General features: G+C 38.5%; 1 protein-coding gene across 1 annotated transcript in view; it reads right to left on the bottom strand.

The window, feature by feature from the left end:
* Positions 1 to 4,476, bottom strand: part of vegfc (vascular endothelial growth factor c) — a 53,881-nt gene extending 49,405 nt beyond the window's left edge. Inside the window, exon 1 of the mRNA XM_079854047.1 lies at positions 4,407 to 4,476. Coding sequence (XP_079710173.1) covers positions 4,407 to 4,430 — 24 coding nt within the window. The 5' untranslated portion in view covers positions 4,431 to 4,476. The remainder of the gene's footprint in view (positions 1 to 4,406) is intronic.
* Positions 4,477 to 14,497: the final 10,021 nt, after the last annotated feature.

Below are 14,497 nucleotides of genomic sequence, written 5' to 3'. Positions count from 1 at the left end.
CAGAGCATTGCTATGGACGCAGGATTCTAACCGTAGAGACGGAACAGACTATTTTCTTTAGCGGAAGCAATACAATCGTTTTTAAATCAATAAACTCCTTTCTAAATCAATATTTTGTGTCAAATTATTGATTTATTTGGTAGGTAGCCATGTAATAAGTGGGATAATGTAGAGCGAGGCGGTTGTTATAGCGAATACAACCCCGAAAGGTTGATCAGGACCCTGATGCGAAGTGGAGGAAAATGTAATGAATGTAATGCCTCGCTCTACATTATCCCTAGACTTAAGGCTCTTGACCCTTCAGACGCCAGGTTTGTCTGGAATCCTCTGGTGGTTTTGCTCTGTTATTTTAATAACAAAAAATTGCAGATATGTTAGAATATATTATTTTAATAGAATTCAGGAATCCCCTCTTAAAAAGGTGTTAAAACAGGTCATTTTTGAGGTATGTTTTGGTAAATATTAGAGGACCTTAATAGCATTTGTGTTCAGCTCAGATTCTGAGGCCACTTTTGCATAATTCCTTGTGAATTGAGTGCTAAAATACATACAACAGTATTTGCAAATAAACACTGTTGCAGATACATTTATATTGTTTCCCCCTGTCTGGTTTAAGGCAGAATATGGATATATAGCTACAACAAAGATGAACGATGGTGTGTGATACCAGCTATGGTTTAAAGGTAGGGTAGGCAATTTTTTTTTATTAAAGTTTTTTTTTTTTATACTGGTTGAAACTCTCTTCACATCCTGATAGCAATCAAAAACAGAAGTGGGCTAAATATTAAAGCATGTACATATGTCTTCTGTGGAAGTCTCAGGACTAAAAAATGTTTGTCCAGTCCGAATGCAGTGACACGTTGGCTGTTTCTCAATTCCAAGAATGCAAAGAACGGACTTTCTCGTGGAGACCAGTCTTGCCAGGCGACCTTGAAAGAACTCAATCTGAAGGACACAAGGACACAGAACGCATCTTTGTGAGAATTGAGATGTGTGTAGACAGACAGTCACAGAGAGCCGCAAACAAACAGCACAGCAGCAGCCACCTTTTACAGCTCCTCCTGAATCAAAACAACGAGCTTATGCTGCATTCAGGCCATGTCATAACTGCAATTGCGAGAATTGTGACATTCTAACTGGAGCTGTTCGCATCCTCAGACTCAAATTTATGCGTCACTATGTCTATTAATCGAATTATGTCAACACAAATCAATGCAAAAATTAAACTGCAGCAGTTAGGTTGTAAAAGTAAAAGCTCTGTAATTGTTTACAGCCATTATTATTGCAATGATGTGTGCTTTGCTGTATAGTGATGCTTTGCAGACTCTGCTGTGTGCATTGCATGCATTGTTTGGCAGGAGGTGTGGCTTTGTAGAGGCTCTGAAGATTTGTATTTGGTTGGGATATCCTTTCTAATCTAGCTTGCTATAGCTAGCCTCTCCAAAATTGTCTACCCTAGTACCTTTAATTTGTAACCTCAAATTATCATCACTGCGGATTTCGCATAGTTTAAAATGACCGTGACGCACACAAACTGCCAACTCATTGTAATCTAAAACAGCATGCTCGCGTGTGCGCCAACTCGTGGATGTTTTTGGGTCAATAAGGATTACATTTCAGTCTGTTTTTTTTTTGTTTTTTTTTCACAAAAAATGGAATAACTTCATAACTTAGGTATACAACATTAGTATAATGTTTACGACAGTGAGGTATGGTTATACGACTGCCGTGATACATTATAGATTAAAAAAACAAAAAACATTGGCACTAATTAAGCCCGTGAAGGAGAAGTTAGTCTGTTATCAGTATTCTACGGTTGTACGTTTGAGACCTGCCTGAACGTGTTATCACAGTAAAATATATTAAATATTCAACCAAAGTCTGGTCATTTCAAACACCAAAGGACATCACAGCACTGGACTTGTATGGATTCTTTTTTGGAGCTTGACTTTAAAGGAGACATATCATGCTTTTAAATCGTTCCTTTTTACATATAAATCATACATTTGTGGTCTATATAAAGCGGAACTGCAATGCTTGGGTCTGAATTCCTCATTATTATAGCTCCACAGGCCCCTTTTCTACCCCTTTTCTGATGTGCGTCTGAGAGCAACTCGTTTTGGTGCGGTCTCTTTAAATACAATTGAGACACTTCATACCCCGCCCCCTCTCCAGGTTGCAGCGGTGACACTCGATTCAACTCCACCCCGTTCGGCCATTTTTGTAGTTTGATACGATTATCTAGTGGCACAGAAACTTTTTATTCACACGTTATTAACAAAATGTCAACAACGGAAGACTTGTCCAGCCAGCCTTACATGTTCGAGCCAGAGTCGGAGCCGGAGCGAGATGAAAATGAAGACGACGAACCTGCAGAACAACGTCTTCATATGGATGTATCGCAATGGTGTGTTACTGTTTACACATGAAACTTTGGTCTTCCGACCTTTTACCACCGTGTCGATTTATTTTGATTAATATGTGCGAGGGAGAGAGAGCAAGACAGCGTCTAGTTTGGAGACGGTGTCTTGTTTACATTTTCGCCTGGCTCCGAAGAGAGAGAGAGTGCGTGCGCGCGACCGGGTCTCTCTCTCTCTGCTCGTTCTTTCAGTTAAACATGCGCCCTGTGACTGTCACAAGCGCTGCAGTTCATCTACACTAGACGGTGTAATGAAGCGTGTGGGTTACTACCAGGGACGTGCGGTCAGGGTAGGCAGTGCCTCACCAAAGGAAATGTTGACATTACATTTATTAATTCCAAGAACTTTATTAATTCACCACATTATTAATTGCATTTATTTTATTCCAAATATTCATTTTTGTAACAAAAATTTTCAGGAATACACATATAATATACTCATTTTGCCATTGTTTGCTCCTAAAACCATTGTTTCATGCAGGAAATTCAAGGCCATGGCCATTGAGGCAGAGGTTAGCAGTGCCTCTTTGGTCCATAGAACGTAGTTTACGTAGGTTTGCGCATGCGCAGTCAGTTCTCATGTTGTCTTGAATGATCAACATTGAGGCAGAGACCGAGCTTGCTTCATGTCACGTGATCCACTCGCTCTCACTCAATCCGCGCTTCCCGATCTAGCGGCGCCTAGCATTGGCTGTCAGCAGGCCCGGGGTGGGTAATCGGGAGAATTCCCGGTGGGCCGCTTCACTTTTGGGCCGGTCGAGGATTTTTGTTTTTTCACATTTGTCACGTTAGTTACATTAGGCTACACACGTTCCGCATTCTGACACCGCAGCGTGCAGCCTCCGCATAGGTTGTACCATGTGAGGGAGCTCTCCCCTCCCCTCCTATAGAGTTGGTTGGGTCCATAGCCAGTCTTTTCCAAAACGTTTTCTCAGGTAACTACCGCGGCACCGCCGGCGCCTACCGATAAGCTGGGCCGGCCCGGTAGCTACGCGTCAGGGAGGATGGATGGGAGGAAGAGGCCAGGAGGTATGGAAGCTTGTTTCCGCCACAGAATAAAACATTTTAAAAGATAATAGCGACTTTTTATCTCACAATTGCGAGTTTACATCTCGCAATTCTGTCATTATTTCTCAGAATTGCGTGAAATAAAGTCGCAATTGCGTGTTATAAAGTCAGAATTGCGTGAAATAAAATCGCAATTGCTTCTTATAGTCTAAGTGAATTATTATTTAACCTTTACATTATTTGTTGAATCATGGCATTAATACTACACAATAGTGACTAGGCTGCTTGTCGGTTCGCTGACACCGCGCCGCCTCCCTCGCTTAACGTTACTGTGTCCCGCACAAAACATTTGTTTGTTGTATAAGTCATAAGATAGATGTGTCCATTAATTTGATTATTAGATTTGATTGTGCATTAGCCTCACATATGACTGACTTTGCTGTATGCAGGCAGCGATGTGATGATGCCTGATATGAACTTGGGTTGCTACATTAACTGAATGAATATATGAACATATGCCACATTGATAGGTCTCAGCCTACCCATGACAAGATTTCACCGCACGTTACTCGTTACTACATCTAACAACCGAACATTTTAACTTACCCTCTCGTAACTTCTGCATCTTTTAGCTTGGACTACAAAATTGCAGCGAGAAATAAAAATGGCGGATTGCTCGAAGTATTGGGCTGGAAGTCAATGTCCTTATTTGGCAGTTCCGCTGCAAATACTGTGACGTAATAGTTCACAAAACGTCATAGATAACAGAAAAATCGGAACAGGATGAAAAATAAGGCCAAAACAGAATATAAAGATATCAACGAAGCACCTGAAGAGAATAATTTCAACTTTTCTGTACTTCTAAACACTCCAAATATACAACAAAATGCATTTAAGGGCTAAAAAAGTGGATTTAGCATATGTCCCCTTTAAAGGATTAGTTCACCTCAAAATGAAAATTTCCTGATAATTTACTCACCCCAATGCCATCCAAGATGTTCATGTCTTTCTTTCTTCGGTGGAAAAGAAATTAAGTTTTTTGAGGAAAACATTTCAGGATTTTTCTAAGTTACACACAACGGAGTTATGGCAACCAACGTTGAAGTCCAAATCAACGCAGTTTCAAAGGGCTTTGAAGTGCTTCAAAGGGCTGTGCACGATCCCAGTCGAGAAATAAGGGTCTTATCTAGCGAAACAATCGGTCATTTTCTAAAAAAAACCAAACAATTTATATACTTTTTAACCACAATTGTTCGTCTTGTGCTGGTCTGCGACGCGCCACGTTCTACGTCATCACGTTGGAAAGGTCGCGAAAAAAAAGAAGAAAATAATAATAATAAATTAAAACAAAGATATCGGACGATTTTAAATTTAGAAGAGAAAATGAGATGGAATTTTTCGCCCTTCCCTACCTTTTTGAACCAGAGTACACAGACAAATAACTTGATAGATGACTGACGTGACGCGTGACCTTTCCAACGTGATGACGCAATGCGTGGCGCGTCGCAGACCAGCACAAGACGAACAATTGTGGTTAAAAGTATATACATTTTTATTTATTTTTTTAGAAAATGACGTATCGTTTCACTAGATAATACCCCATTCCTCAGCTGGGATCGTGCAGAGCCCTTTGAAGCACTTCAAAGCCCTTTGAAACTGCATTGATTTGAACTTCAACATTCTGGTTGCCATTGAACTCCGTTGTGTGTAGAAAAATCCTGAAATGTTTTCCTCAAAAAATGTAATTTCTTTTCCACTGAAAAAAGAAAGACATGGACATCTTGGATGGCATTGGGGTGAGTAAATTATCAGGAAATTTTAATTTTGAGGTGAACTAGCGTTAATCCTTTAACTTCCGTCCGTCCCACATCTCACCGAAGAAGCATGTCGGGTTGAAGCGACAGGGTGAGTAAATAACATTATTTTTTATTTTGTGTGACTATTCATTGCTCCTGCGAATAAGTAGCACTTTATTTTTTTTTTTAAATGTACAAAGACAATCAGATTATGAGTTTTTCTACTTTCACCAAATTAATGCCAAAGGCATTCATTTGTTTAAGCATAAGTGGACGAGTTCCTGTTTAGATGATTGCATTTTCCCATAAACGCTATACTTGATGTTTTTGTTGTTAATATCTAGCCTATATGTAAGCAGTATGACTGGTAGGCCTAACTGACAAAGGTTTTGGACTAAAACATGCTTGCAGAGTCATTCCTGGGATTCGGTAATATTTTTTAAAGTGAAGACTTTTTTAGAGTGGTGGTTCACCAAAATTAAATGTACAGTTAATAGCTTTTCATTTGTGAAGCAGTATTTATTTGCGGTTCTTTCTTGTGAAAAAAAAAAAAAAAAGCAAGATATTTTGATGTAATGTGTCCACTTGACAAGCAGCATCCTATAAATGGCAGCCACATCAGCAGCAGAAAGACTGTGTTGTGCATGCAGATATTTTGAACCAGAAAGAAGGGCACAATATGAGAGAGAGACACAATTTTTAAAATATATAAAATTGAAGGCAGTCTCCCTTCAAACTGGTTAGGCTACAGTCTTCAACCCGGTATTCTCAACCTTGTCACAAATATTTTTTGGAAAACATAGGGAAGACGATGAAAAAAAATAAGGCCTTTCTTGCTGATTACTACCTGACATGTTAAAGAATAACAAAATATAGTGTGGTTTTAGTTAAAAACCTAAATTTGAATTTTTTTATTTTTATTTTTTTATTAAAGAGACTACAGACACACTATTTTTTTATTATTAACTTCAGCCATAATAATGTGAACATTATCATAAATGTTACATAGTTATTAAATTGTTATGAGGGACACATGGGCACTAGGTAGATGTTATTTTATAGCAAGTTTTGTGTAAAATCCTTTTTATACCAATTCCATTTTGTCCGATAGGAGGTTGAGAATAAAAGGTGAATAAATAAAAATACAAATAAAATAAATAAATAAATAAAAAATAATAAAAGGTTTTTAATGCCTGAGCTGGGAAATTATGATTTGTTAGAGATGTGATATGTGCCTAATGATATGGGGTATTTAGAAAATTAATTATATGTAGTTTCAAAAATAAAAAAAAATCCAAGTTGAAATATTACCGAATCCCAGGAAAGACCCTGCAGAAGTTTAATGCATATTGTATTAATTGAAACAAAAACATATGTCGCAGAAGTTATTAAACGTCCCTTATAATTCTCGCAGTCAGTGGCTAAAAATACAGTTAATTTCAGACTCCCTACTGAAAAACTGTGACTTTTCTGTTCTGTGTGGTCTTTAGTGTCATTGTGCATGGATACAGTTCATGAGACACAGCTGTTTGTAAACAATCTGGTGAGCATTATGTTCCAGCAGGACAATTATTTAATTTTTCCACTGAGGCACGGCATGTTCCACAGCTGTAAAATGTTCTTTCTATTTACAAGCAACTTAATGCCTCTTGATAGAGGGTTAAAATGCTCACTTTTATTGTTTTCCTTTTGTTTTGAGTGATCTGTGAATTGAACAGAATCATTATTTGTGGCAAAGACATAATTCATGCCTCTGTGGACCTCTGTGGTTCTGTATGCAACACATAGTTTTGTTAATGGACATTCTTTGCTGGAATCAACTTAGTATTTTTCTTGGAGTATCATTTCCATCTTTTGTTTTTCATTGGCTTCTCTACACTATGTGCTGTTGGGGGTCGGGCCCCACCAGATGGTGCTATGGTACAAAATGCATTATATGAGCATCAGTTTCTGTAAACTAAACTTGTTAGCTACATTCCTGTAAAATTCTAGTTGTGAAAGGCTACGTGCTAACTCTTTCCCCACCAGCGTTTTTTTTAAATAAGTTGCCAGCCACCGCAACTCCATCAGCATTTTTGACCATTTTCACAAAAATTTCTCCCAGAATATTTTGTTGTATGAAAATCTGAGCATGCAATATATCAAAAGAAAGAACGGTCTGTTCTTTTTAAACGGTCTCTGCTATTAAACAACAACAACAACAACAACAACCCCCCCCCCCCCCCCACATATCAACACTTTTGAGCAAAAAGCTAAGAAAATCACGTTTTTGTCAAAGACTACATCTAGATCGGATTGAGAACAATGATCAAAACACAGATGGAGTAGATCTAGCACCCCTAATGCTTGCACAGTCCTATAGCTCATCCTGGGTTGACATTTCACTCAGTAGCATTAGGCAGTTTTGATTATATGCTGTTTAATGTTGATGACGCGTTATTTTACATATGCATATGATTACACATGATATCACTCGTTTCTGCATCTTCTTCGCATGTGTTTTGATTAGGAGATTCAGTCTTCTTTATATAACCCCTACCATATAACAGTGAAGACACGGAAAGACGGAAAATTCCGTTAATGGCGGGGAAGCGTTGCCTCACAAACAACGAAAATTTCCGCCAATGGCAAGGAAAAAGTTAAGCCATTTTGTAAAAGTGCACTGACTAATTCTTTGGCTTTGAATTTGGCATTAATAATTATTTTGCATTGTCTACTCGCATGATATATAAATGTATTGCTTTTGATGACATTAGAAATGATTCTGTAATTATGTATTCCATGATAGAGAAATTATTTTAAAAAAAGAGGTAGGCTAAAGGCCCGTTCACACCAAGGACGATAACTATAAAGATAACGATAAATATATAATTCTAAAAATCGTTCTCCATATTAAAGAATAACAGAGTTCACACCACAACTATAACGATAAAGATATGAGGAACGATATCGTTGGGATCACTTTCAGAACGATTTTTTTCCAGCTGTCGAACGATAAAACACTGACAGCCAATCAGAATCCACTCTAATTTAAAGGTCTTGCGCATTTAAAATGGATCTGGATCATCCGGGTGCGCACGTGCTTAGAATAAAAAGACCGTTATCGGTCGTTGGTGGACGCATATATAGTTATCTTTATCGTTATCTTTATAGTTATCGTGCTTGGTGTGAACGGGCCTTAATACTAAAATATAATGTTTACCCTTTATAGTTTTTGAGCAATGTTATTATAATTTCTTTGGAAGTCAACCACAAGTTGGAATGTTACAATATCACATTTTGGTTGTTCACATATATAGCTCAAAGCAGAATACTGACTAACAGCCCATCCTTCAGCATTTCTATCATAGATTCCTTTTCAGATCTGACAAACTGCAGTAGTGCTCTCCATGGCAACAGCAGCCTCAATAGACCCATTTCATCTCTTTATTCTAACACAAGCCAGACCCCCAGCAGAGAACTTACTCTCTTATCCTTACGTTTTTTGCATGAAGTCCAAATAAATCATCTCTGTGGATATGGGCCAGGGAGAGAGATTCCTGTCTCACATTATAAACCATGTCCACAAAAAGCATCTCTTATAGAGTGCAGTTTATTACCGGACATTTTTTAAAGTGAGTTTTAGTTATTTACTGAAAGCTGTATTAATTGAGTGCAAGGTCTGCTTGGTCATCCTAAACTTGTTTTGAATACAGAACAAACAAAATATTTTCCCTCTAACTCAAATCAGGGTTTAATGAAAGCATTGTTGCTACTCAAGGTCAACAAACTAAAGTAGTTTCCACCCTTAAATGCCTAGGATTTTTAAATGATGACCGGATTTCCTTTAGGTCCCATATTCAGAATTTGTGTGTTTTGTTGTTTCTGAAACATTCTTCAGTGCCGCCCATCTTAGCATGCTTTGAGATTTTAAATTTCAGTTGGACTCTGTGAAGTCAGTGCTAAACATTAGATCATAAAACAACTGTCATGAATGAAGAATTTGCAATGGTTATAATGACAGAGATATTGATCATTTTCAAGTAGGCTCTGTCTTTTACTATGCAGTCACAGAATTGTGTCATTTGTGCCACAACATAAAAAAAAAATTCTTAAATTTCTTGAGGCCTCCACTGTCTTCTGTTGTTTGAACAAACCAATAGTTCCACCCCAAATTCACGCCAGTTGTTGAGCCAGTTTTGCTATGCAAAAACCAACCTACTAATGGCCTACCAGTTTTCACAATCTGGATGTTAAGATGAGATAAGAAAAACTACTTTAACACAGTAAAAAATCAAGTAGGCCTATCTTGATGCTTTAAGCCTGGGGTGTCCAAACCTGCTCCTGAAGGGCCACTGTCCTGCAGAGTTTAGCTCCAACCCCAATTAAACACACCTGAACCAGCTAATCAAGGTCACACTCGTCACTTCCCGGCAGGTGTGTTGAGGCAAGTAGGACCGAATTTGGAAACCCCTGCTTTAAGCGGTAATGCATATGTCTCAGTATATATTGGTTAAGCTTTTTTAGTTGTGATCTGGCCCACACAGAACTTTAGACCTTCTTGGTATTTTTCTTTTTTTTTTGCACTGGGGTACAGTCTGGTAGGAAAAGGGCAGGAATGCCATTTCTCACAAGTCGTTTGGAGAGGCTTCCTCAAGGACCCTTTGGGGAGACATACCACTCTCATGACCTACCATGACTGTTCTTCATTTCCTTTGGACCTGATTGTTTCTCAAGAAAAATGTCAGTTGTTTGGCTACAGCATACTGCTCCTCGATGTTTATTTTTTTCTCAATCGTAAAGACTAATGCACTCTGAAAATTCTTTACTAAGGATGGATGTAGTTACAAGTTGATTGAATTTGTACCTGGGTTATGCAGCTGATGCTATTTATAATTGTAATATAGTGTTTAACATTATTTGTAGGTCATATGGGTCATCTGTTCTCCAGACATTTATAAAAACTTGACATATTTAGTCTAGATAGAGCCATCATTTGCAGTGCAACCGTATATTACCGTTTTAATTCAAAACCCACAGTAGAAAATTTCAGTTTTTTTGTAAATTACCTGCAATATCATGTCTGTATCTCATAGTTCACAAATTGATTAGATCCGCTATTGCTCAGAGACTGAAAGAACAGAACTCCAGAACCTGGTGGAAGGCCTCTTATTAGTCACAAAAATGTATTTTGAAATTGAGCACAGGCTGCAAAAGAAAAAAAAAGGCCTTTAGGATGAAGAGGCAGTGATTACTTTACTTTCTTTACTGGAGGCTGGTCATGAGTCACTGATGCCTCTGTGCGGTTACTACTTGGGTCAAATGCCAGACATGCAGTGTCATGCATAATGATGTTGGTTTATGATGGATAGTAACCCTCACTTACATCTAAAGTGCAATTGCCCATGATAAACTGCAGTTAAATATGTTTTTATGCTAGCCATGTGAACTAGGAAACGAACGATGACATTCTGTAGCCTATGTCTTAAGTATACAATAAATTATTCTCTGGAACGTCTCTTTTCGTGTTATCTTGATTTAAGTTTTTTTCTTTTCTTACCACATTGGCAATTGCAAATGTTTTTTGTTTTTTTTGTTTTTTAAGAATGAACCACACTAAATTGATTAGATGCTTAAGAAAAAAGAAACAATTAAACAGTTTATGAAAAAGTACATTTTTATTCAAGACGGACTCTTTGAAAACAGGGTTTTATTATTTTACACAGCTTTGCTAAAATATAAACAAGATAACATACTGATTTAGATCACACCATGTTAACACTCTTGTTCTGTTGGGGATATTGTGTACCTATAGGTTATATTTATGCTTCAATGATCTTCCAAGTATTATTATTTTTTTATTAAATTTTTTATGTTTGAAGTACCATGAATATGAAGCATGAATCAGTTTAAAGATATTACAGGCTATAGGATACTCTGTCTCAATTTAATTTATTTAAATTTAATTTAAATTTATTTTGGGGGGTCAAATGTACCCCAAACAGAAGCAGCATTTCTGAAAAGTTCCAGCCTACTTTGTGGTGCCTGAACATAAAAGCAGAACATGAGGGTTAATGATAAATAGCAATCCACTGATTGCTGATCTCTGAAAATACATCCTTGACTCCCACTTCCCACAGAAGTTAAATAAAGTGCTCTGCTGTTGACATGTCTCAATATGGGGTTGTGAGGTCCACATTAGAGGATATCTCACTGATAACAGCCTCAAAAGCCCTGGTCTCTGTCACAGTTGTTTCTGGGGACAACGCTCTGACCCGCTGAGAACTGAGAATGGAATCTCTGTAAGACAGACGATTGATGTGTTTTTTTTTTTCAGGGCTATTAATTTTTTTGGTAATGGATTGTTTTTCTTCCACAATATTGCGTTTCACATGTTCTTTGATGGGGGGAAAAAATCAAGAAAACTGTGAACGATCCTGTAATCATTAAGGAATTATTCATAATTAGGGCTCAGATCAGCAGGGTCCCCTAAAGCACTATTAGGGACTGGTATTCATTCACTTGCACTTATTGACAAATGAACTGCTGTCTAGTCTACTTAAACTAGGCTACCACCAAGACATTTCCCATACATTCAATCCTGTTCAGCAGTGCCAACAAAAACTTAGCCTATCTTCCACAGACACATATCAGTGGAAATTTCCCCCTTTTTTTTTTTTTTTAGAGCTGAATGGCACACAGATCTAAACACTGACCATAGGTCTATGGTGAGATGTTTGTTTTTTTTTTGTTTTTTTTTTGTGTGTGTGTGTGTGTGTGTGTGTGTGTGTGGCCATGCCACTGAGCCTGGGAGTGCACATTGGGTTCCTCTGGGAAACCTCCTGCATGAATTTCTCAAATCATCAGAAGCACTTCCTGGACAGTATCAAGAGAGAACAGTTTAAAAATGATTCTCAATGTTTTAAGGCCTGTTTTAGCTTGTCTGGCGGATCTTGAGTGTGTGGGCAGGATTTGTCAAGCCATATCAAATGGCATTTATTTAAAGAACCCACATGACCATTAGAAATGACCATTAGAAAAATGACGCGCTCAGTGTCCAGTGCCAAACATACCTCTTCTTTGGTCTGAATAAAAATGCTGTGGAAAGGTGTTATTACTCTTTCTGGAGCAAGTATATTGTAGTAAATACACAATAATTAGTTTTCCTTACACGTTTTTCTTGTGAGTGTGAGTGTGAGTGTGAGTGTGAGTGTGTGTAAGTATTCAGGTTGTTTGGGAGGACACTTTTTCCAAGTCATCTCAATGGTTCAATCACCCTGAATTTTGAATTCACCCGATGAGCCAAAACATTATAACCACCTGCCTAATATGCTGTTGGTCCTCCACATTCTACCAAAACAGCGCCGACCTGCCAAGGCATGGATGGTACAAGATCCCTTTTTGTGTTCTGTGGTGTCTGGCACAAAGATGTTAGCAGCAGATCCTTCAAGTCTAGTAGGATGCATCACATTCCCTCTACCAGTGTGTTGGCGTCCCACAGTGCATCCTGGTCTCATCACTTCCCCATGTAAATGGAGCACGCATGGGTGGCCGTGCATGCGTGCGCCATTTACATGTGGAAGTGTTGGCACCATGATGCACTGTGGGACGTCGACAAGAGGGTAGAGGGAGTGTGAAGGATCCCATTGATGCGTTCGACGCTGGACAGGGAGTCATCATAGGCACTCTGATTGCTCTGTGGTTATGCAGCCCTACAGCAGTTTTGTGACATATTCCTCCCATAACCATCATTAAAATTGTGTGTAACTTGTGCCATAGTAGACCTTCTGTTGACTCGCACCAGACGGGATAGACTTCGTTGCCCTTGTGCATTAATGAGTCTTGGGCGCCCAACACCCTGTCGCCTGTTTGTGGTTTGTCTCTCCTCGGACCACTGCTGGTAAATTCTCACCACTGCTGACCGGGAGCAACGCACAAGCCTTGCCGTTTCAGAAACGGTCGCCTTGCCTTAACAATTTGGCCCTTGTCAAAGTCTCTCAGATCTTTATTCCTGTCCATTTCTCCTGCATCCAGCACATTGATTACAAGATGGTTGTTTGCTTACAGTACCATCTAATCAACACAGACCTTAATATGTGGCCTTGTTAGGAGATGCAATGATATTCGCTTCACCTGTGATTGGTTATAATGATTTTGGCTCACCAATAGACATAATGTAAAATGTAAGAAAAATATTGATTAAATGTTATATTCTGAATCTGATTACAGTCCGAGACTGTGTTAAGGTGCCATTTACACAACACCTTTTTCAACTAAAAACTAAGAACTTTTTATGCATTTTGGCCTTTCATTTACAGGACAGTGGCGTTTTGGTGACCTATTGAAAACTGGTTTCAAAGTTTTAGAAAACGATACTGGTATTGTCTCCGTGTAAACTACAAAAATGCAAATTTGTGAAAACTGTAACGTCATGTGCATGCGTATTACGTGTTCAGTCTATAGGTTTGTAGATTTTCTTTGCAAAGTGACCTCGCCAACTACTGGCCTGACATGCATAATACAGCATCATTTTTTATCGTTTTCGAGGATCCGTGTGAACAGGGATCGTTTTGACAACATTGTCGTCTGTATGCGAAAAATGCAAACTTTTCCGTTTTTAGTACATCATTGTCGTGTACCCTTAGACTGAACTGTCAAGCCTCATGCCACTTAAATACAAATTTATAATAGTACAATTTATAATTGCTTGTCAGAATGTCAGAACATGATCCCCTCTGTCAGACGTCACACTGTGGGATGTCAGTTGTCATTAATGTCAGACTGTATGGCAGTCAAGAGAGACACAAAACTTACGCACACAAGAAGACTCGTCCAGAGTTTTACATCTTTGCCGATGTGTGTGAAGCAAATGGTGGTTTAATGATGTCTCACTAATTGTGTCATGACGTTCAACGCTTCTATTGGTTTTCTGATTTGACGGTTGTCGTAGAAGTCACACTACAGGACTGTGCGTCAAATCTTCTGATACTGCCACAATTTTGTCTGAGGTAAAATTGATCAAATGAACATGTCAAACTAATGACCAAAGACTTTGATTTTGGCCTAGGATCAGAGGAATCTTTTAAGATTCACAAAATGTTTCTCAGACTGCTAAATTGTGACCAACTTATATAGTGTGAACCTGGATTTAGTGAAATTGAAGGCGATGGAAAGCAGTGGCATGGAGACCTCCCTGAAAGATAACAGCCGCTAGGTACTAATTTGCCAGGTGATGAATGAATCGCCTGTAAATCCTGAATACAGGCAGAGAGGTTAATACAGCTGTACTGCATTG

This window comes from Squalius cephalus, assembly GCF_949319135.1.
Source record: "Squalius cephalus genome assembly, chromosome: 2".
NCBI classification, from domain to species: Eukaryota; Metazoa; Chordata; class Actinopteri; order Cypriniformes; family Leuciscidae; genus Squalius; species Squalius cephalus.
The sequence above is the reverse complement of the archived record's forward strand: the minus strand, read 5'-3'. Positions and strand labels throughout refer to the sequence as shown.